General features: G+C 36.3%; 2 protein-coding genes across 7 annotated transcripts in view; one reads left to right on the top strand and one right to left on the bottom strand.

The window, feature by feature from the left end:
* Window positions 1–11020: 11020 nt before the first annotated feature.
* The window catches only part of TkR99D (Tachykinin-like receptor at 99D), a 156121-nt gene continuing 142715 nt past the window's right edge, over window positions 11021–24426 (bottom strand). For 2 of the 6 annotated variants that reach the window (XM_067760632.1, XM_067760637.1), the window contains 2 exons: window positions 15940–16695; window positions 11023–12204 (listed from right to left, as the gene is read on the bottom strand). In XM_067760632.1, the coding sequence (XP_067616733.1) occupies window positions 16301–16695 (395 nt within the window). In that variant the 3' untranslated portion in view covers window positions 11023–12204; window positions 15940–16300. Of the gene's footprint in view, window positions 12205–15815; window positions 16696–24426 lie in introns of all 6 variants that reach the window. The other 4 variants (XM_067760633.1, XM_067760634.1, XM_067760635.1 and 1 more) reach the window with 4 other exon arrangements.
* LOC137242628 (uncharacterized) lies at window positions 21692–22703 on the top strand. Its single transcript, XM_067769901.1, has 4 exons — window positions 21692–21760; window positions 21821–21919; window positions 22002–22170; window positions 22233–22703. The coding sequence occupies exons 1-4, from the start codon at window positions 21737–21739 to the stop codon at window positions 22436–22438; spliced, it is 498 nt and encodes a 165-aa protein (XP_067626002.1). The 5' UTR covers window positions 21692–21736; the 3' UTR covers window positions 22439–22703.

The raw sequence follows: 24426 nt of genomic DNA, 5'->3' as shown, positions 1-24426 counted from the left end.
TTATCGATATCGAAAATTACGAAAAATGAAAAAAATGCCATAATTCTATACCAAATACGAAAAAAGGGATGAAACATGGTAACTGGATTGGTTTGTTGACGCAAAATATAACTTTGGAAAAATCTTTGTAAAATGGGTGTGACACCTACCATATTAAGTAGAAGAAAATGAAAAAGTTCTACAAGGCGAAATCAACAGCCCTTGGAATCTTGGCAGGAATACTGTTAGTGGTATTGCATATATAAATAAATTAGCAGTACCCGACAGATGATTTTCTGGATCACCTGGTCCACTTTTTGGTGGATATCACGAGAACGCCTTCACATATACATATAAGGGCCACTCGCTTTTAAAACCCTCATTAATACCTTTAATTTGATATCCATATCGTACAAAAACATACCAGAGTCACCCCTGTCCCACCCTAATGGCGATATCTCGAAAAGGCGTCCACCTATAGAACTAATGCCCCCTCTCTCTTAAAATGCTCAGTAACACCTTTCGTTTGATACCCATATCGTACAAACATTCTAGAGTAACCCCTGGCCCACCCTAATGGCGATATCTCGAAAAGGCGTCCACCTATAGACCTAGTGTCCACTCCCTCTTAAAATGCTCAGTAACACCTTTCGTTTGATACCCATATCGTACAAACATTCTAGAGTTACCCCTGGCCCACCCTAATGGCAATATCTCGAAAAGGCGTCCACCTATAGACCTAATGCCCACTCCCTCTTAAAATGCTCAGTAACAGCTTTCGTTTGATACCCATATCGTACAAACATTCTAGAGTCACACCTGGCCCACCCTAATGGCGATATTTCGAAAAGGCGTCCACCTATAGAACTAAGGATTACTCCCTTTTAAAATACTCATTACCACCTTTCATTTGATACCCATATCGTACAAACACATTCTAGAGTCACCCTGGCCCACCCTAATGGCGATATCTCGAAAAGGCGTCCACCTATAGACCTAATGTCCACTCCCTCTTAAAATGCTCAGTAACACCTTTCGTTTGATACCCATATCGTACAAACATTCTAGAGTCACCCCTGGCCCACCCTAATGGCGATATCTCGAAAAGGCGTCCACCTATAGACCTAATGTACACTCCCTCTTAAAATGCTCAGTAACACCTTTCGTTTGATACCCATATCATACAAACATTCTAGAGTCACCCCTGTCCCACCCTAATGGCGATATCTCGAAAAGGCGTCCACCTATAGACCTAATGCCCACTCCCTCTTAAAATGCTCAATAACACCTTTCGTTTGATACCCATATCGTACAAACATTCTAGAGTCACCCCTGGCCCACCCTAATGGCGATATCTCGAAAAGGCGTCCACCTATAGACCTAATGTACACTCCCTCTTAAAATGCTCAGTAACACCTTTCGTTTGATACCCATATCATACAAACATTCTAGAGTCACCCCTGTCCCACCCTAATGGCGATATCTCGAAAAGGCGTCCACCTATAGACCTAATGCCCACTCCCTCTTAAAATGCTCAGTAACACCTTTCGTTTGATACCCATATCGTACAAACATTCTAGAGTCACACCTGGCCCACCCTAATGGCGATATCTCGAAAAGGCGTCCACCTATAGAACTAAGGATTACTCCCTTTTAAAATACTCATTACCACCTTTCATTTGATACCCATATCTTACAAACACATTCTAGAGTCACCCTGGCCCACCCTAATGGCGATATCTCGAAAAGGCGTCCACCTATAGACCTAATGCCCACTCCCTCTTAAAATGCTCAGTAACACCTTTCGTTTGATACCCATACCGTACAAACATTCTAGAGTCACCCTTGGTCCAGCTTTATGGCGATATCTCGAAAAGGCGTCCACCTATAGAACTAAGGATTACTCCCTTTTAAAATACTCATTACCACCTTTCATTTGATACCCATATCGTACAAACACATTCTAGAGTCACCCTGGCCCACCCTAATGGCGATATCTCGAAAAGGCGTCCACCTATAGACCTAATGCCCACTCCCTCTTAAAATGCTCAGTAACACCTTTCGTTTGATACCCATATCGTACAAACATTCTAGAGTCACCCTTGGTCCACCTTTATGGCGATATCTCGAAAAGGCGTCCACCTATAGAACTAAGGATTACTCCCTTTTAAAATACTCCTTACCACCTTTCATTTGATACCCATATCGTACAAACACATTCTAGAGTCACCCCTGGCCCACCCTAATGGCGATATCTCGAAAAGGCGTCCACCTATAGACCTAATGCCCACTCCCTCTTAAAATGCTCAGTAGCACCTTTCGTTTGATACCCATATCGTACAAACATTCTAGAGTCACCCCTGGCCCACCCTAATGGCGATATCTCGAAAGGGCGTCCACCTATAGACCTAATGCCCACTCCCTCTTAAAATGCTCAGTAACACCTTTCGTTTGATGCACATATCGTACAAACACATTCTAGAGTCACCCCTGGCCCACCCTAATGGCGATATCTCGAAAAGGCGCCCACCTATAGACCTAATGCCCACTCCCTCTTAAAATGCTCAGTAACACCTTTCGTTTGATACCCATACCGTACAAACATTCTAGAGTCACCCCTGGCCCACCCTAATGGCGATATCTCGAAAAGGCGTCCACCTATAGACCTAATGCCCACTCCCTCTTAAAATGCTCAGTAACACCTTTCATTTGATTCCCATATCGTACAAACACATTCTAGAGACACCCCTGGTCCACCTTTATGGCGATATCTCGAAACGGCGTCCACCTATGGAACTAAGGATCACTCCTTTTCAAAATACTCATTAACAGCTTTCATTTGATACCCATATCGTACAAACACATTATAGAATCACCCCTGGTCCACCTTAATGGGGACATCTCGAAAAGGCGTCCACCGATAGACCCAAGGCCCACTGCCTCTTAAAATGCTCAGTAACACCTTTCATTTGATACCCATATCGTACAAACAAATTCTAGAGTCAGCCCTGGTCTACCTTTATGGCGATATCCCTAAATGGCGTTCATCCATAGAACTATGGCCTATTCTCTCTTAAAATACTCTTTAATACCTTTCATTTGATACACATGTTATACAACCACATTCCAGGGTTACCCCAGATTGATTTTCCTTATTTTGTCTCCATAGCTCTCAACTGAGTATGTTATGTTCGGTTACACCCGAACTTAGCCTTCCTTACTTGTTCTATTATAATATGTTTGTAGTTTTGAATAAATTAAAACAATATTGTGCAAATATAATCCAAATACAAATAATCTCGAAATATATGTCTAACTAAACAAATTTTATTTTAAGCACATCTGATAATATTTAATTTTTTCATAACTTTCGCAATCTTTTTCAATAAAAGTAGTATGATCTCAAAACTGAATATTGAACTTTTGAAAACTGTAAAGATAGTGTTATTATTGTTACTAGGAAACTAATGGCTGTACTTAAAATGACTTAAGTTAATAGTTAACAGAACACATGGAAAACATCAGGTTGGATTCTTTTATCGTTCTGTGTTCTTTGAAAATAACTTATAAATTAAAAAAAAATTCGAATCACCCTAATGTAGTTGGGTGAAAGATGGAATTCTGATATCATATTCGTGATCAGAGACTTCGAAAACCGTGGCTTTTTACAAAATTTTGAATAAAACGTATATATTAATAAAATTGGTAGCCTTTGGATCCGCCATTTTGAATTTTAAAATTCTGACATCAGATTCGAAATTAGAGACCTTGAAACCCCATGTATACCAGTTTTCAAAACAATCGGATAATTCCTCGAGTTTTGGCCAGCAAACAGTGCTCGCCAGACCATAGTGCGTTGTTTCGAATTCTTATCAGCTTTTGGGAAGAACTTTTCCCCTAAAGCGAAACGATCTTCAGATACGAAAGCGGCACAGCATTTAGAAAATATTTCGATAGCAACAGAAGTTACTAAAGCGATAAGACGAAAAGTGTGGAGAAAGATATTATTTTTGAATCTGGAAAGTAGCTATTTCGATTGAAAATTTTGGAAACATGAGATTGGCAAACGGAATTCATACTGATGTGAGAGAATATTTAGACAGAAGCTGATAGCAATCTAGGAAGAGATTTTTGAAACAAAAAGAGATACTTTCGTCAACGTCTTACCAAAGCTGGGTTAACAAGAAGCGCGCTGGGGAATTCAAGTATCCTAAAATGCGATTCAATTCGTGTCTCATAAATAAAAAAGGCGAAAATATGTTCTTGCGAATAAATATTCGGAAAAAACTCTGTTTGGACCATTCACCACAATGAAGTTTTTAGTTTCATTTAATTGAAAAAAGTTTTGAAAAATTATTATTATCGCCTAAGTACATATTTGGGACATAATGCAATAAACCAGAAAGGAGAAGCCAGTATTACAAAATGTAGTCTCATTTGACAATATTCGCCCTCATAAACGTAAGTGTTGCTTCTTGATTTATCAGCAGCATTGATTTTTTCAGTATTATACAAAAATACTACTTTAATGCTATTCTGAAATAGGAAGTAACGTGCAGGAAAACAACGTCTGTGGTCTCTGTTTCCTTTTGTGGGAAGGTGTTATTTCCTTTTCCTGAGTAGAAATGGTTAATTTGTAGTTAGCGGAACTGAATGGCGGGATCTTCAGAGTATCCCATTGTCCACGACTAAGAAATATGAAAATATACTGCCAACGTCAATGAGATGAACGACGTTGTGGCACAATATTATGAAATTGTGAATGGGTATCTAGGAGGTTTGTAATACGAAAACTCAGGATTACAGGTGTACGGCCCTAAGGCTAACCATTTATCTATGTAAACCAAGCGTTGATGTAGGCTAATTGAGCAGAAAGAGCTGTCTGCTATATAGCGCAAAGCAACAACAGCAACAAGCCTTCAACAAATAAGAGCTTAAAGATTTAAATGATGGAAAAAAAACTGTGGCTTATTAGAATTTTATTTTAAACATATTTGGCTATCCCTGGAAATGTTAAGACAAATATGAAATAGCCGTATGATCAAACCCCACATATATGGTTCTGACTTTCTGCATCTATCCACCTGCTTCTCCTCTGGCTAACCCTTTTCTTCCTCTCTTATTCCCTCTCCCTTATGCATTTTCTAGATAACCTCAATAAGCTCATTCAACTTCCCATCCCTTTCATTCTTCCGCAAATCTTTCTCTAACTCTTTTTTCTCTTGCTTTTATCTAAGTCTAACTATCACTATTACTGTTGATATTATCCTTATGTTATTTTTATACTCAGCTGAGCAGAGCTCATAGAGTATACTAATCTTGTTCGCATAACGGTACCCCGTAACGGCATAAACTAATAGACTTCAGTATATCAAAATGATCTGGGCGAAACAAAAATTAATTCATTAGTCCGTCCGTCCGTATATCCGCAAACACGATAACTTGAGTAAATTTTGAGGCACTCATCTCAGATCGCTATTTAAAATGAACGAAATCGGACTATAACCACTTCCACTTTTTCGATATCGAAAATTTCGAAAAAAGCGTAAAAGTGCGATAATTCATTACCAAAGATGGATAAAGCGATGAAACTTGGTAGGTGGGTTAACCTTATGACGCAGAATAGAAAATTAGTAAGATTTTCGACAATGGGCGTGGTTCCGCCCACTTTTAAAAGGAGATAATTTAAAATTTTTGCGAGCTTTATTGCCAGCTGAGTATGTAATGTTCGGTTACACCCGAACTTAGCCTTCCTAACTTGTTACTCTTCCTTTTAACCTCCTTTTACTACTTTGTTCCAAACCGTTACCCTTTTCCTTAATTTTACCCTCACTCTCCTTCTTTCTCTGGTTCTTTTTACTTTTCCCACTTCCTCCAACTTTCTCTACTTTTCCCTTCCGTTTCATTTGTTTCCTCTGCTTTCTCTTCTCCTGTTTTCAATGTCGCCGTGTCCAATGTACAGATATAATGAGTTCGGATTTTTCTACACAGTACGTTATTAAGTTACTACCTTAATAAGTGGCAAAATAGTACCAACATTTTTCTTCACTACTACTTTAAAATTCATAACCGGATTACGAGGGCCGTCAAATTTTTGTTGTTGTACTAATGATTTCAATTCTCTGGTTTTATTGTGTCATGGCTTGGAAGAAAAAATTCCGGTAAAGTATTTTTTTGGTTTGTGAAAAGAATTTTTATCGCATTAGTAACTACAAAACGTCTCGAAATAGTTAGTCATCTTGTCGAAAGACGGTAAAATTATCAGAAAATTGCAAAACAGCTTCTGTTGAAAATCCAGAAACCTAGGCATCCAACTGACATCTCACTGAAAAGGCCCCGCCTCTCAGGGGCTTGGGAAGTCATTTCCACGAGCATTATGAGGAAGCCGTATGTAGAAGAAAAACACAAACAGGTCCTCAGTGATATCCACAAAAAGTCGTCGTAAAGATAAATACCCTGCATTCGCAGAAGAGAAAAACAATCTCCCTAGGGAAATTCGCGTCATTCTAGTTCAGCTTCGATCTGGACACTGTAACAGGTTAAACTCTTACATGTCCAGAATCAACCCCGACATACAGAATGTATGTCATTCTTGCAACATGTCTTCACATGACACCAACCATATTTTAATTTCATTGTGGAAACAATGCCTGTAACACCCCTCTCACTCTAGTCCACCCCTGTTGAAACTGCAAGTTTCTTTGGACTCCCGTTAGAGGATATTGATGACAATATGTAATTGGTCGCACATATTGGATTGGATGAAGCACTGCTACAACAACAACAACTAAATACAAGAAATGTGTATACCCTCTGATGACTAATCACCATTGAAGTGTTTAAAGTGCTAAAGAATTTGTGTTAAACACTTCAAAGAAATTCGCTAAAGATCAAAATTTAAATCAACATTTACGCCTAAATATTTACGCATATTACATACTCAAAAAACCGTTATGAAAATTTTAATACTTATCATGAAATCGCTGTTGTTGCATAAATTACAATTTAAAAGGGTATGAACTAAATTTATACCATTTTGCTATTGCCATCACGTAATAACAGGTGAATAAATAATATTTGCAAATAAATGCAAAGGAATTTTGACAAGAAAGTAACATAATATTTCGTTTGAATTTCATCTCAATGAATTTATAATTAAGTTTATGCATATCTCAAATATTCCGTGTATTAACCCCACTCGTGCTCTGGCTGGCAAGTGCATTAACGGTAACGAAATTCACATTACTCAAGATATTCCCTCCTTTGTCGATTCCATTTTTTGCATTTAATATTATTACTATACAAATTAATCGCCAAATCTTTGGACCATTATAAACAGTTATTTTATACAGGAGAGATTATGCTATTTCTTCAACTTTTCGATGTATATAACATAATTTGTATACATTATAAAGATAATCGATTACCGCTCAGCGGTCGACAATCTACTGCAATCGACACTCGCAATAGGGGTTGCAATTTTCGTCCCAATACCACCCGCCAAGCAATTTGCAGTTTATGTAAGGTTGGGTCCGCTTTACTAAGAGGTTATCTTATTCATCAAGGTTTAACTCTCTCTCTCTCTCTCTCTCTCTCTCTCTGAGACATATTCTGTGTGCGTATCAGTGTTGTCACTCTACCACTATAGTGGTAAATCTACCACTATTTAGGCTAAAATCCGGATCTACCACTCCTACCACTTTTTTTAAAAATCTACCACTTTTTATTTGCCTGAATTTGACGACGTTCTTTAAGTTGCTCACAATGATCTAAAATTAAGGTTTTTAAGTATGTTGAAAATTAAATGTAAAGCACACTCTGTATAAGTTTTTCAAATTTTCACCAAAGAAATGTGTGATTTTTATAATACTTACGCACCTTCGAAAGAACTTATAAAATTTTATGTAAAATTTAACTTTATTGATGGGAAATTCGTGCCAAAACTTTTTATTAATCTGATTTTTCGACTGCCGAGTGGAATATCGCCGTATCTCTGCCGCCGTTTCAAAACGCCCTATCCCAGAAAATTTTGGAATAACGCCCTATTTCAGAACTTGTTTCAAAAACGCTCTATCTCAGCTTAAATTTAATAAATTTGTGACATAATCTGGGACGTTTATGAAAAACATTTTGAGCGTTCTTCAATCGAGTTCTGAGATAGTTCGTTTTCAAAAGAAAAAACTGAAATATGGTGTTTTTGAAAAACATTCTCAGATAGGGCGTTCTCGAAATGGCAGTCGAGATACGAGCGATATTCCACTCAGCCGTCGATTGCAGTATCCGATGGATGCCTTCGATGTCACGGATGTAAATTGTAAGTTTTAAAAAATAAATTGTTTTAATGCACAAGTCTATTTCATTAGATTCGGGCTATTGGTATTCGTTGGATACCATTGAAGTAATTTGATATTTAAAGGTTTCTTAGTAGTATTATTATATGTTTGAACTATGTGTTATGAAAAATGGAATATTTGGATACTGTAAATTAACTTTAGTCGTATCCACACATGGTTTGTTAAAGTTCTTGGTCGGTAGTTCGCATTTGATTATCAATTTCAGCTGTTAAGGTTTTTATAGTAAAAAATTGTTCAAACTTTTAAGACTAGGTCTTTGATACTTATTCAAATAGTTTATTAAAAAAAATGCCTAAAAACTACCGACCACTAACTTCAGAATTAAAAACTAGGTGAGAGTCCCACTATTATTTAATTATATTTTTTTATTTGATAAGGTCTAAAGCCTATACAGTATACACATACTCTTCATACAGCTGTTTATAAGTATGTTGTTAATGCACTTGAAGTTGTTATGTTCGTTTTAATCGTTGAATAATAACAATTTGAAAAAAATTGGTTTTAATATTTTTGAAAATTTTACCACTATTTTTAGGAGATCTACCACCCCTTTTTTGAAAATCTACCACTAAATAGATTTTAGAAGTAACAACACTGGTGCGTATGGAGCTAATGAGCAATGTAAAGTTAGAGTTACACACATCTTTATTATATTTATAGAAGGGTGGTGGTATGTCGGCGAGCAAAAACAGTCAACCTCATAATCCAGGGTGTTCTGTGGCCGGTGTCTTTCGATTGATTGTCGGCTGTATTTGAACGGATCCTTCCTCATACTGGACCAATTCAGAAAGTAACGATGGCTTTTCCGCAGCAAGTTGCGCTGCTGTTTCGCATGGTTTTTTATACTCACATTTCACATTGGATCGTTTAGCCCTTATTCTTGGGTACGTGGTTGTACGACTAAGATAAACTCAAAACAAGTTAACAAGAAGTTAGAGGCGATAGGAAAGTGTGCAAAAAGTGCGCTCGGTAAAGGAGCAGTCTTCCAGCCCTGACAAAAAACTGACGTTAGGACGGCAGCGAGACAGTGAGTTTAAGAGAATCCTCTCACAATAACGGGCCCCTAATGGGGGTTGTGCAGTGATTGGATGCTGTAGTCGAGCCGACTGGCCGCTAAAGCTAGCGCTTGGTATGGGCCCATGAGATAGTGGCTGAATATCGAAGATAGTTCACAGAAGTGGGATGGAAAACGCGCCAGCCTTAGAACCACGAGACAACTGAGCCGAAATGACAGGAATCACACATATAGATCTGCAAAGCTGAGCGAAAGTGGAAGTCTAAATGATGTAAAAAGAGGAGGGCAATAATGATATAGGAAGAAAAGTCGAAAAGGTTAATTAGCTAAAGGGAGGCAACGATAAGATGCCAGATTACCCGGTGATACTAAAGCGAGCTAACGCTGAGAGCTCATGAGCTGCACCAATAGCGCGACTTCACAATGGTGGCAGAGAGTTGCGATAGACTTTCAAAGCCAAGAATACGCAATATTGAAGGTGGAGGATAAACCACTGATCATGACGATACCAAAGGTCAAGATTTGGATACCAAGTGCGGTGAAGCCGTAGGACATGCTAAACCTATTGCAGCGTAAAAACCTGAATATATGTACCAATCCACGAATGGAAGATGTTTTGATGTATCTCGTCCCAGGGACCAGTACTACATCTTCAAAACTAAACGTGAAATAGCAATAGACGTTTACTAATATGATATGTGAGATGAGATTGAACAAGAAGCTGCCGAAAGATGACACCGAAAAATCTAAACGCCAACGCGCTTTTTCCTGATAATAAAAATGTTCGAATTAATATCATAGTTAATCCCTTTTCTAGAATATCATTGAATTTTTATTCTTATTAAAAAGGATATGAACGGATTTCAAAAGCAGGGAATTTATTATCAGGACAAATCGTCAAACTGCTTAAATATTTTAGCTTTGGGTGGCACATTTTAGAAAACTATCGTTAGTTCAGGAGCAGCATGTAGGTACTCGAAAATCTGCACATGGAGCTTTTGTATGCAACATTTATTTTTTATGTATTCTTCGCAAAAAGTTAACTAAATTTGTTATTTATTTTTCCTCTCCCAAAATATTCATAATATTGTGGCGAAAGTGAGCATTTCGATACATCACTATGCCACTAGTAAATAAATGCACGGCGACAGCAAAGTAAGCAGCCATACATACATGTAAAGAGCGAAGAGAATAGTTCATATATGTAAATGTAGTATAGTAGCTAAGAGCGAAGAAGAAAGACAAATTTTCACATATCTTGTAATCAGCAGCTAATAACGAAGATGACATTACTCACACATATATAACTAGAAGAAAAACGTGAATATCAGATATACAAATGAGGAATAAATAAGCAGCTGCTCGGGAAGGCTGTTTGTTAAAAGTGTAGACCCTAGGAGAAATAGGCGAACGAGGCAACTGAGAGTATAAAAGTAGCGTAAGCTGAGGAATTATCAATCAGTTTAATTTTAACACGCTATAATTGAAGTACGCGAGTAATCTAATTGTGTATTAATTCTACCCAAGTAGTGTAAATAAAGAACATTTTGCTAAACTTAATATTTGAGTTATTTATTCGACAGTTCAGAGATACGAACGATAATAGAAGCTGCAAAATAATCAGGAATTTCCCAAATTTCGTTACAATATGCACAAAACATAAACCTTTGTAAAATTTTCAGTGTATATAATTATTTAAATTTATTATGAATTTTTGGACTAAGAAGTATATTATTAATATTGTATATAAAGCTAAAAACTAATATTAAATTGATAACAAGCAAATTATAAATATGATTAACATTTCTATTCAAACACTTTTACTGGGTATGCCCGCAAGTAATTAAAAACAATAACAAAATTACTAATTAATATCGTTAGTTCTGGATGCCAGGAAGTTGCTAAAGTAATTTGGCTTAAATAAATATACAAACATTTCTTAATGATTAATTTTAAAATGACTTGCTTACTTTAAGTTTTAGGAAAATTGTTTAAAAGATTATTTTTCATATGATAACAGTAAATACGTATACAATATTTTCAGTGCAACATTTATATATTTTTTATCTTACAGCTTCAACAATTATTAAATATTTGAATTCTGTGTTAAGAATACTCAAGTTTGTACTTAAATGAATTGTCACAACGTCTGTTTTATATTTACAAATATTACTTACACAATATAATATTTACATACATACTTATAACTATTATGTTTTTAATCATTTTGTTAATTACCCAATATACATACATTTATATTGATGATATATAATAAAATCTTTAAAGTCAAATTTGAAATGCCTACATATCGACGTGCTATACCAAAACTAACATTTTAAATTTTTTTACAACGGATTTCTATGTAAAACATATTCTAGACTAAAGCAATAACCTTAGCAGGACATTTATTTAATTTAAATTTTTTATTTATTATTTTTTACTTGATTACGTATTTTTCGAAAGTTTGGGGTAATCACAGTTTCTTGCTATATATGTTGTCAACTTTGCAATATGTTGACTTTAACACACTTAACACTCTATTAATTTTCTTTCTTGTAATTTTGCGTAAAAACGTGAGATAACGGGAGTTGGTAAACATAGCTCTCTGAACGGTATGCTTATCTTTTGTGTTAAAGTGGCCACTCGCATCAGCTGATTTAATTTTTCAGACGGACCTGTTGGTTCTTCTCAGCTCTCTCTCGTGAGTTTGTGTGTTCCTTATTCTCCAACTTTATTAGAAAAGAGGTCCCATTACCTAAAAATGGAGCCATTTTGCGTAGCGCCAGGTGACCCAGCTCAAAAATTGGAACTTAAGAGTGCAACATGACGGTAACATTTTTTCCAGAAGAGAAAACACTATAAGTTAAACAGAAATTAAAAAAAAAATACATATGAAAAAGTTTGTATGAATTTAAAATGTGAAAATTCAACAAATAAAGATTAAGAATACCCTGGGGCACAGAAACATAGATGTATATAAGGGTGGCCACAAGAAATCAATTTTAGATTTTCCGCTGGGGCACCCCCATAAAATATGCGAATAGATTACAAAATTATACGTACAAAGTTTCAGGCCAATTCGATAATATTAACACGTGCCTCATTGAGGTCAAAGTTAGGAAAACCAGCGACTTTTCGGAAAACATTTTTTGTGTTTCGTCAGTAAAAGTGAAACCATTTATGACAGCAACTTGAATCGTACACCATTCGATAGGTTTTTATTTGTATTGCTTTTGATCTTAATAATATTTTTATAAAACGGTTATTTTTAGCAGTATTTAGCATTTATCAGATCTGCTCATAGTGGATATCCCTAATTTTTAATTTCCATGCAAACGTCTATGGACATTACAATATTCAATGGTGTACGAGTCAAGTTCCTGGCATAAATTGTTTCCCTTTACCGACGAAACATTAAAATATTTTCTAAAAAATCGCTGTTTTTCCTAACTTTGACCTCAATGAGGCACCTTTTAACATTATCGGATTGGCCTGAAACTTTGCAATAATCATTTTCTGATCTACTAGCATATTTTAGGAGGGTGCCCCGAAAGATAGAACAAAAATTAAAATTCACCATATACATTGTAACCACCCTAATGTATATGTAGAAGTAGTAGTGAAGATACCAAAGTGTTAGCTTTGCCATCAAACTGTGACTACCTTAATAATCAATTCTTTCAATTACAAATACAGAAAACTTCCATAATATTATTTACACTCATTTACAAGTTACTCTTACCAAAAAATACAATTTTTCTCGGCAAAGTGAAAGGATTTTTAATTGCCCTAAAAAGAAGTTAACTTTCCTCGGTACATTAACCCGTACCATCATGTGCCAACAAAAAATTAAAGGACACCTTCCAAACACTTCAAAATCCAATAATAGTGTGACGAATATCCACATTAGCAAGTGATACTAGCATCCCTAATCAGATACTAAATCAGTACGTAAACAAATCAATCATCATTTACACATGTACATACAAGGCAGCAGAGAGATACTCACCATCAACCGATGTAGTACTCACATATACACACGCATATGGCTATGCGAGAGACTATAAACTACAAATATCCATGTACATATATGGCTGGTAACCAAGCATGAAGTTCGCGAAGTTACTAGACCTTAGGAGAAATGGGTGGACGAGGCAACAGAGAGTATAAAAGTAGGGAAAGCTGAGTAGTCAGTAATCAGTTTTGATTTAAGCACGCTATTGGTTGTGAAGTATAAGTGTTATTGTGAAGTACTTTCAAAGTAGTCTAATAAATACCATTTTCCATTATTCAATATTGGAGTTATTTATTCAACAGTTTAGCGATTCGAAAGTTAGCAGAAGGTTTGGAATAAGCGGAATTTCCCTAAATTCGTTACAATAGTCTATCCAACCGACCGGGAGAATGTGCATATAGTTTGGGCCAGTGATGATGTAGAAGTAGTTAGATGGCAGCTCACACCAAGAGCTTTGCTGCTGAAAGCTCTCTCCAGTGCTACCTGCATGAAGAAGAAACTTCTTCGGATGCAATGTAGATGCAGCAATTAGATGAGGGTAATAAGCCCGCTTTTAAGAAGCGGAGAAGAAACACATCCAGGGCCTATTGGTACGCAAGTTGCATCAAAAAACTTAAAGCGGAAAGACAGCGGGTCCACATAATGTAAAAGCAACTACCTCGGAAGCTGCCAGTCAGAAAGTGGTAACATCAAGACTCCGGAATTCTCAAAGAGGTCAAAGAGAGGCAATTGTATCACTGCTACAAAAACAACAACAGAGGCAACTGTGCATGAACGAGTTTGCCCGAAATGCAGAATGACATGGAAAGGAAGTTTCTTAGCCTCAGGATCAATATGGTACTGGACCAACCAAGTACCCTAGGCAAATTGCATGGATCCAAAATGCCAAGGTGTGGATCCCAAGCGTTGTGAAGGCAGAAAATGCAACTCCGGTGGAAAATGCGAATAATTGGCCCTTTATAGCATTAGAAGATGGCGTGAAAGTTACAACGAAGGCTGGCCCAAGTGCCCTGACACTTATTTGTATGTAGGGATGCAGCGCGTGCAGACTCGAATTTTACCATGCCAATTTGGAAGGCAGGATCAGAGCTGCAGTCGAAGTATGAAAATATCTGAACCCATTGATAGTTTCGGCACTACTATGTGACTCATGACGTGACGGCCACACCAAAAAATCTCAAGGATGTAGGTTCGAATGTAACTGATCTCAACCCTTGATAAATTCCTTAGAGATTCGAGTACGCCTCGACCAATATACGTTCATCTAGTTCTACCTTTTAAGCAAGGGGGTTCCAACAGATAATTTGTTATCTACCTCCGATCAGAAGTATCTCCCTCCCGTGTCAGTGGTAGCGTATGCTCAGCGTTTGATTTGTTGTCTTGAATCCTACATATATCTAAAAGAGCAGGCACCAGGTGGCTAGCGAGGTTTCAAATTTTCTTCCGTTTGTCTCTCCGGTCAAGAGACTCACGTTTCAGTTTCCCAGTATATTACTTTTTCTCCGAATCCAATTCCGTTATTGCCTTACTCTCAGGGCAAATTCGATTACACATCAGTCGAACTATAGGTTTTAGTTGCCGCTTTGTCACAGCGTACTCCGCTTGGAAGAGACTGTTGGTCTCTTTCGCACTTTTGCAGCCTCGTTACTGTCGATGGATATAAATTCAAGACTGTGACAGACTTCGCCCATCTGGGAGCCAGCATTAACAGCGAAAACAATGTCAACCTAGAAATTAAACGGAGAATTATTCTTGCCTAGAAGACCTACTTTGTATTGAGAAGGATTTTGAGAAATTAAGTCCTCCCTCGACGAACAAAAACTACGCTCGATGGGTCTCGAATCGTAGCTGTTGTGATGAATGGCTCGGAAATATATATGGTGCCAAGAGGCGTTGGAATGACCCCTGAGGTATTCTACAAAAAAGTGCTACAAAAGTGCTGCAGTCCTGTGATGACCAGGTGATATTTTGCAAATTAATGAAGTCGCTCCAGTCCAGAAAGTACTGCAATCGGCACCCGTATTTCGATGCAGAGGAAGGGCTAGATTTTTACCTTTTATCTTTTACGTTAAGAGGCAGGTGAAGGAAGACATGATCTCCTTTGCTGCTCCAAAATGGAGTCAGTTATAACAAAACAGCGATAGCTGGAGTAACTTGCTATACGAGGTCTTAAATCGCCTACGTGGCCAAGAGCCAATAAATGATGATGGCAATTTTACTTTGATCCAGAAATTAATGAGTACTCTGACAATAAGAATAATTATTACAAAATTTAATACCATGTCATCACATGTCTCACTAGAGCTCAAGGAAAGAATTTCATACACAAATCTACAAGAAAAAAACAAACAAACAATGACAGGGAAAATTTAGTGCTGTCCTGTGTAGTAATTGGACCGGCAGCTTGCTTTTCTACTTAGTAATAAACATTGATTACATCTAGAATACCTACCTAAATACGCCTAGCTAAGATAATCACATGAAAACGACAAATACATACTCTGTCTGCGGGAGTAAGTGACCAAATAATTCTCTGTCCGTCACTATAATAAATACAAACACATACACACACATACATTTTCCAAACTCTCACTCCTTAATGTAGTTAATCTAAAGCCAAGTCTTATCATCCGTTGTAGCCGCAGAGAAAATGCCACATGTTGTTGTGTTTGCTGACAGAAGTGTTGCTGTGTGTGTTGTGCTTTTTGTTGGCATTGCTGTTGATGTTGTTGAGCTGAAAGTGCTAAAATTTGTTGTAGGATCTTTTGCACCAACGTTATTTTTATTGTTGTTGCCATTGCTGCTGTTAATACTACTCGTATCAAATATTTTTGTACTAGCGGTAATTTTTTTGAATTCCAAGTCATCTAAAGCATTAACGCCAATACTGTAGCTTTTGTTGTTGCCACTGGTGCTCCCTAAAGTGCGATCATGCTGTCAGGATATGGCACTGAGATTTGTCGCATCACGGGTAATATCAGCACCAATGAGTGTAGTCGCCAGGAGTTGTGTGCTGTTGGGTGGATCATTTGTTGTGCTTGTTCTTGTAAGCGCAGTTGCTGTCCACAGCTGAAGTGAAGGAATTACCGTTTGCTGTGTGCTATCCTTTCGCATTGTGGGCAGTTTTATGGGCTCAGCTTTTATTAGAAGCCCATAATGCCCTCCTATGCTGCCTGTACCGTTAAGGGAAGTTAACGATGTCAGCTCATGACTGTTTGGACAGTTACTAATACTAAAACGCTGATGATAGGCACTGGTGTTGTTGGTTCCAATTGGTGCTGAGTGTCGTAGACCATCTCTTTGGGATGTCATTGTAGAATTGCGAAACATTCCTGAAAATAAAGGAAGAAGAAGAATTTTAATTAGTAGGAGAAAAAATCTTATTTTATTAATATTGTGACGAATATTAGCAACACTACGGGAAACTATCATCTCTAAGCCGATGCTAAGCAGTGACTTGTATGCACATCAATAAATCAATAATTATGTCTACATATATGTACGTACACGCAGCGGAGAAGAGACGCACAAACACATGCAGATATCTTATCTGAGATGCTCCCAAAAGTATGCAATTATAATTAGTAAAAATGGACGGGATCGGTTAAAGACCACGGCAACTGAGATATAAAACAAGTTTAAAAGGGTCGTAGACTAGAATAATGAGCTATAAGTTAGCAAAAAATAGTTTTAAATCAATGATATTTCACTTATCAAGTTTTATTGTAAGAGGAAATGGGGAGAATTTTTTTTTTAAACGGGCGGTGCCACGTGTTATGTAGAAAAGTAATTTATCTGAAATAAAATTAACAATTAAAGTATACGCTGAGTATATAATGTTCGGTTACACCCGAACTTAGACACCTTTACTTGTGTTTGGTTTTTTTTTCGAATTTATTGCTTTAATAAATACGATTTATTTATATTCCCACATAATACTCTCAAAATTTCGTTCTGTGTAATTCGTCTTTGCCTGGGATAACAGCCAAATAATCATCAACTATTTTTCGCGCCGTTGAATTGTTTATTATTGAAAATATTATTATTCTCATTGACGAAGAGGATCATTTAATTTAGATTTGGTAACTGTTCAGTTTAGTTACAATGAAAAATTTGCAGTTTATGCTAGTGAGAGTAAGTGGTTGACACTAAAAGACAGAATATATTTCCCAACAAAATATTTAGTCCTTAAGTACATAATTCTTATATAATTCGATATTCGGCTTAATAATTTAGTATGTGTGGAGTATATCTTAGTTAAATACAAAATAAATGAGGCAAAAATGATCGGAAAGGAAATTAAGAGAAAGAATATGACAGACATCAAAAGCAAGGGCTGTAAATTAAAAAAATGAGGGCTAGCCCAGCTACAGGTGGGATAATGCCTGCCGGACCGTGTAGCTTACAATCATTTGAGTAAATTGCGCTGTTAAAGAATGTCATTACGCCTTTCCTTGCAATTTCGCACCTTCGTCATGGACTCTTACATTTTCAATTTCTATTACAAATGCATTAGATAAATTAAATTTTTGGGAAAAAATTGAAAGAACTCGACATCAGGACGGATAAGGTGACAGCTGTTTCGTTTATACCTTGTAAATCTTTTCAAGGCTTTTTCTCCCGGGTGTGAACCTGTACTCCTGCGATGTTCACACTGTTTACAGTCACATCCGACCATCACCACGTCTTGCTTTTTCTGAATTTCATTTATTTATACTTCCATATAGAACATACTTTTTCTACTAAGTCAATTGGGAAAAAGCAAGAAGTGTTGATGATCGGATGCATTTTTAAACAGTCGGAATATCGCAGAAGTGCGGGTTCCTATCCCATTCCCGGGAGAAAAGGCTTTGAAAATCCGTCCTGATATCGAGTTGAATAAATTTTCCACAAGCAATTAAAAATAATAATATTAAATTTTATTATTTTATTGCTTACAAAAATATTTCTGAATGCATTTAAAAGCAAATGGGCAATCACCGCTTTGCAATAACAGCTCACTATCATTGCTAGTTGTTGTTGATCCTACTCAACATACAATTTCTTATGTTTGACTAAGTATGGAAAACTCCCTGAGAAAGGTACATTAATTTTAGCATTGTAATGTCTAAAAGAATGAAGAAATGAAATTTATTCTCTAATTGACGTTTGTCGTTCGTCTAGGCCGATTTGGTCATTTCGTCATGAAACATAATAAGGTTTGAACAATTATTTTAGTTATTTACCATATTTTTTGGTGGGAGTTATATATGCATATTCATTTGCAAATCTTTGCAATGGATAATAGCGTTAGAAAGCCTGCCATTTAGAGTGACCGGACAGGAAATCTACTAAAGTTTTCGTATGCATACAATAGGACCAATTTAAAAAATCGTGGCTATAATTTTTCTAACTCAGTTCGGATACTCTCTGGGAGCATAAACAATTTGACTTGTCTTTGCCCTGGGCAGTCAAGCCAGTGTTGTCAGACTTATTTTTTCTCCGTTACTCATGGTTTCTTTTGTGAGTCTACAGAAGGCTGTGGATTATAGGATGCTGCTATAGCACCCTGTTTGACTAGGATGTCCGAGAACCTATCCTAATAGAATTTTTTTTCGACCCCAGATCATTTAGGGTTCCAATACATTCATCCACAACCTAAGAAATAGTTGTCTAAGACTGCAAGACACGTAAGGCCGCGTGGCTGTCTGATATAATGAGGACACTCCTCGAGGATAAGCCTATCCGTAGCCATTCTCTACCGAAAACTTCTATTGCATGCATTTCTACCTGAAATACAGCGGGGTCTTGTTAGTATCGATTTCTCGAAGTTGGACCTATAGATACCATCTTCCGTTTTTGCCTCATCAAACTTCGATCCAAATGTGAACCAGACCTTTGAGTGAAGGCCAGTATATGGATTCGCTGCTTTCCAAAGAGTACTATCCACAATGGATGCCTCAAAGTCAAGCGAGATTTTTTTAACACAGGCCGTGTGGTTGGTCGCCAATCAGACAGATTTATGGTAAGAACATACCGTTATTGTTTTGTTATAGCAACAATACTCCTTTTTCACGGCACGACCAATCAAGAATTGTCATCAAAACCCTGTAAGAGGAGTTCAACAACAAAATTGTTTTCCACAGGTTTAGACTAAAAAGAAGTTACATTTCAATAAATTGTTTCTGCCTAAGTAACGCGCTACTCGCTGCAAATATGGTTGCAAATGCAGGTCTAACTGCAGACTTCACAGTGCGTGACTCTTTAACGGAGGCCAACAAATCTATGTGTAAACGCTTGCGAGCCCGCGCGTGTTCATCTATATATTAACACGCTAACAAAATTTCCATACAATCAATTGACAGGCTGTTTCGCATAGTTAGCATACGTAAAATCATATAAAAGTTATATGAATCGATTCGTATGGATCAGCCGCAGTGCATAGGCCTATTTTTGTTAACAAATATTACTCCATTTCTTTATAATTAATAGAAAGTTTTTTGTAAATTCGAACAATCTCTGCGATATCGAAATTTACTTTCGTGCCCAAAAGTGCGCCATCTGTAGGACTCTGTAATATATTTTGCTTTTGGAAAATGAGCTATTTGAAAAAAATAAGCTGGCTGAAAAATAGCGGCACAACAGCTTAACTTAAATAAACAATTGAAAATCTCAAACACGCGATTTGTAAAAAAAGCTAATTTGAATATTTGTTTCTCATTTGCTCGATATAGGCAACCGGCATCATAGCGGCCGTATTGCATAGGCCGTATATTACCTACTATATTTATTATTAAGCTAACTTTGCTCGATTATATGCCCATTAACCGGATGCTTAGAACCCATAAATCTATTTTATTTATGTCGCTTAAAGTTATGAAATTAATTTTATATAGATCTCAATGGGAATCCCAACATTAAATATCCGAACATTAAAATCTTCATATTTCCACAATGATAACATTAAAACCCGGAAAAGAGTATAAGTGCACTTATTGCGTTTTTATATGCAACGGTTTATTCACTTCACATAATTTTTTCGCACTTTAAGTACTTTATTTTTTTCTTTCATTTAATTTTTTTTAGTAAACTTTGCCTTCTTTCTCATTACAGAATTTTTTTATTTTTTTATTTTATTTTGTATGAAGGTATCCTCTATTCTATTCGAAATTTTCGTTTTGTGTCACACTTACATATTAAATATATATTTATACAAAAGTAAAGCGCCAATTGCATACCTGACGGGTGGCGTGAAATAGGCTAAATTCCTTTAGCACATTTCATCGTTTTTAACTAAAAGTTCGTGTTTTTTGAAATATGACACCATTGAAGTAAATGGGCGATATGTATGTATATGGGTGATATAGTCCTACTGGGGAACTGAGCACCCAAAACTAACTTCGGTAGCGCGGCAACGGGAACCTTCCGGGTGGTGTGGAATAAGCTATTTTTCAATTCAATTTCAAATAATTTCACCATAATTCTATGTCTATTTCATTTGATTTTACATATTTTTTATATTTTTGTTTATGGAGCTCCATACCAAAACGTTATAATTACATTTGAAAAGTTTGTAGAAAATTTAAGAAAATGCAATCAAAAAGTACAACGTCTTCCCACACAGCATTTAGATGATAAATTTTTGAACTTTCCTTCATATCAATACAATTTGACTACTCCTTGCGAATAAATACTGAGTTTTCATACAGTTGAACAAAATAAATAATAAAATAAGATTACTTTTAATGATCAAAAACTGAAAATCATTTTTCGATCACTTTTTGAAATAATTTTCGAAAAACTTTGATGAATAAATTTTAAGATTTTATAAAAATGAACATAGAGGATAATAAAACTTGTTTGCTTTTGATGATCAATAACTGAGAATAATTTTTCAATCACAATTTGGAATCATTTTTGAATTTAATTTCTTTAACTTCGGTGATCAAAAATTTAAAATCATTTTTCAATCAACTTTCTTAATATTTCCAGACTACCTTTCTTGAATAAATGATGAATTTTTTACTTGTTAAGACTATACTTCTCATTGAAAATTTGATTTTTCTTCATTAGCTCACAATTTTTCAATCATAAAATCCAAAAAAACTTACAAATATACAACACATATTCAAAACTAAAAGTAATTAGGGAGTTCACAATATGTACTATTCATCGTATTCCTTTAATCATGCTATTGCATTAGCACAGTTGTAAAACTGTTGTTTTTGTTTCACATGCACAAATATTCCTATTTCAATACAACTTTGGAAGGTATGTTTAGTGTGCTATTTGTGTATGCTATACGATCAGCTGATTTTGTTTACCATCATTTTTACAATTTGTGCAAGACCGAAATCAAAAGTAATTACTGGTATTAATAAATAAAACAGAAGAATGGAATTAGAGCAAAATAATAAAGTAAGTAATATTTTTTAAATGCAAACTCATTTGGCTTTTTAACAACTTTTTTGATTCCAGGTCAAAAGCAAGCGCATTCGCTGCAACCCAACTCGGAGATGGACGGTGGCAGATGAGAAGTGTCTGACTGAATTTTTACTGGAAAATCGGCTACTTGAGGTTTGTTTTTGTTTGCACAGAAGTAAAATAAAATTATGTGGAAATATACATATATACATACGTGCATACGTTTATTTTGCAGAAGCCGTCCGCTCAAGTTTACTATAAGCGGTTTTGCGAGGAGAAGAATGTCACAATGGAGTGGAAGCTGGTGCGTGCAAAAGTGCGGAACATGAGGTCGGGCTACAATAAAGCCAAAGCATGGGAGGGATCGACGGGAGCAGGGAGCGTGACCGGCGATACCATTAAAGGTATATAGGTTCTTAAAATATTTCTTTACCGATGAATTTCAATAGCCAACATTTTTTCCAAGGAACTTTGCTAAAAATGTGCACATTTTTTTACGAGCTGGATGACATTTTTGGAAGCCGGATTTGCGAGTCTTCCGTAATCGATGACACAATGGCAAATTTAAATGAAGAGGGCCAAATAATCGAAGTGACTGAAGAGTGCCAAAAAATTGAAACCGAATCGCAAATGCCGGTACAGATTACGGAAAGCTATCATATTCCGGTATGATCTTCTAAGATGACACCAACCACGAGCTCCCAGAGTCCAACAGCAGGCATGAGCTGTAAAGGTATATACAGCCGGACAGCAGCTTCCGACATTATGAAGGTGCAAGCTGAAGCAATGGCATTCAAGAAGCAGAAATTGGAGGCAGAAACTATAGCAAGAGAGAAGGAGTTGGTCATAAGGGAAAATGAATTTACCCTTAAGCAAAAGGAGTTTGAGCTAAAGGAAAGGCAGGCACGATATGAAGAAAATTTTAAAGAAAAGCAACTCCAAAGCCAAGAAAAATTTAAAATTCTTGAACTTGAAATGCAAGAGCGTTTGGCTGTGAAGGAATTGAAACTAAAGTTTAAATGAAAAACTTCATTAAATAATGTCCTCATATACGTATGAAAATATTTTTTAACTCTTTTTATTAATAAAAAACACAGAACTGATTGAAAATTATAAGTTATTCAAAACCTTTTTTCAGTGCTACACAATTTTTTTAAAACTTTTTGATGTCAATTTGTTAGTGTACATTTGAATATCATACCGAAGTGCCTTGGCTTCTTATGGAAGTGATTTTTCTTTGCACTTTTAGAAATTCGGGCACTTTTATATGAATGTGAGGGCATATGGGAGTGCTATGAACATATTTTTTAAATTCAGGGTGTGAATTTGTATCTGTGCCTATTCTTCAGGGTAAAAAAAAACAAAAATGCTACAAGTGGATATGGGTTGAAAGCTCTGCTATAAGTAAAAATATTTGGAGTAACCATCTTTTATTGACATGATGGAGGAGTTTGATAGTAGCATTAATTACTGGGTTGATTTTGAATAAAGTTTAATAAACTGTCCCTGAGGTTCGTTAACGATAATAAGTTGGCAGTTGGCTCTAAACTACTTTCTTCATCCTCATTGTTGAAGCTTATGAAAATGTTGTGCAAAATACAGCATACCATTATCCAATCATTGCAATCTCTTTTGTTTTGTATTGTATGCAATCTGAACTTGAGTTCTTTCAGGCTAGGAAATTTTTCTTTCAAAGCCCCGAAACAATTTTCAATTCGCACGCGATATTTTGAGAAGTACTTGTTAAATTTTTCTCGCTCCTCTCTAGTGAATTCTGTAATATTTTGGCGGAATGGGGACAGTAGATATGATTTCAGTGGATATGCACTATCACCAGCAATCCATTGCGATGTCGACAAAAACCTATGTGGGTGTTTTGAGAGCAAGGAGTCCGAAAACATTTTTGCATCGTGGACACTACCCGGGTAACCTAGTGTAGCTTGCTTTATGCTTAAGCGATAATCACAAATTACTTGAATTTTTATGGAGTACTGGCGTTTACGGGAAAAGAAGATCTCATGATGCCTTACGGGTGCTTCGGCCAATTTAATTTCGGAGCCGTCAATATATCCAAAACATCCAGGCATTTCTTTTTCTGTGGCTGCAATCAAGTGTAAACGCTCCCTTTCATTAGACCAAAATAAAAATCTACCCTTTAAATTAAGTATGGCTTGAAAAACTCGCCTAGTTACGATTTGAATAGTACCGCCATCTCCAACACCAAACAAAGTTGCCATTTTACGGATCGAAAGTCCTTCACCTGAAGATCCCAACCTATAAAGTTCGATTTTAAGCTGAAGTTCAATCGGAAGTTGTACTGTGTTGTTATCACTACGAAACGCATCATCGTCTTTTACTAAGTTAAAAAGGTGGTCAAACTCCGTTTGGTTTACACGCAGCATTTGGCAAAATCTATTTTCATCTAAATGCTCCAATACATTCAGCTCCCATTGGTTGGACTTAGGAATTCCTAAATGGACACCTCGGCGATTGTTTAGCAATAGTAGCATATTCAGTCTGAACCTTTCATCGATATCTTCCTGCTCGTCTTCGTCACCTACAATCAACACGTAAAAAAAGCACAAAGGAAGTGTTGGATTGCTTACTCTCTTCCACAATGACGACGTCATATGTATATTTTTGACAAATCGCAGCTATTA

The sequence above is a fragment of the Eurosta solidaginis genome, chromosome 1, assembly GCF_040869045.1.
Source record: "Eurosta solidaginis isolate ZX-2024a chromosome 1, ASM4086904v1, whole genome shotgun sequence".
Classification (NCBI taxonomy): domain Eukaryota; kingdom Metazoa; phylum Arthropoda; class Insecta; order Diptera; family Tephritidae; genus Eurosta; species Eurosta solidaginis.
This window is presented reverse-complemented; position numbering and strand designations above follow the sequence as displayed.

Excerpts from the sequence above, each read along its gene's own strand:
- LOC137242628 (XM_067769901.1), top strand. The coding sequence starts at position 21,737 with ATGGAATTAGAGCAAAATAATAAA. Across the intron at positions 21,920-22,001 it reads TGGAAAATCGGCTACTTGAG|AAGCCGTCCGCTCAAGTTTA; the intron begins GTTTGTTTTTGT and ends TTTATTTTGCAG. Across the intron at positions 22,171-22,232 it reads GACCGGCGATACCATTAAAG|GAACTTTGCTAAAAATGTGC; the intron begins GTATATAGGTTC and ends ATTTTTTCCAAG.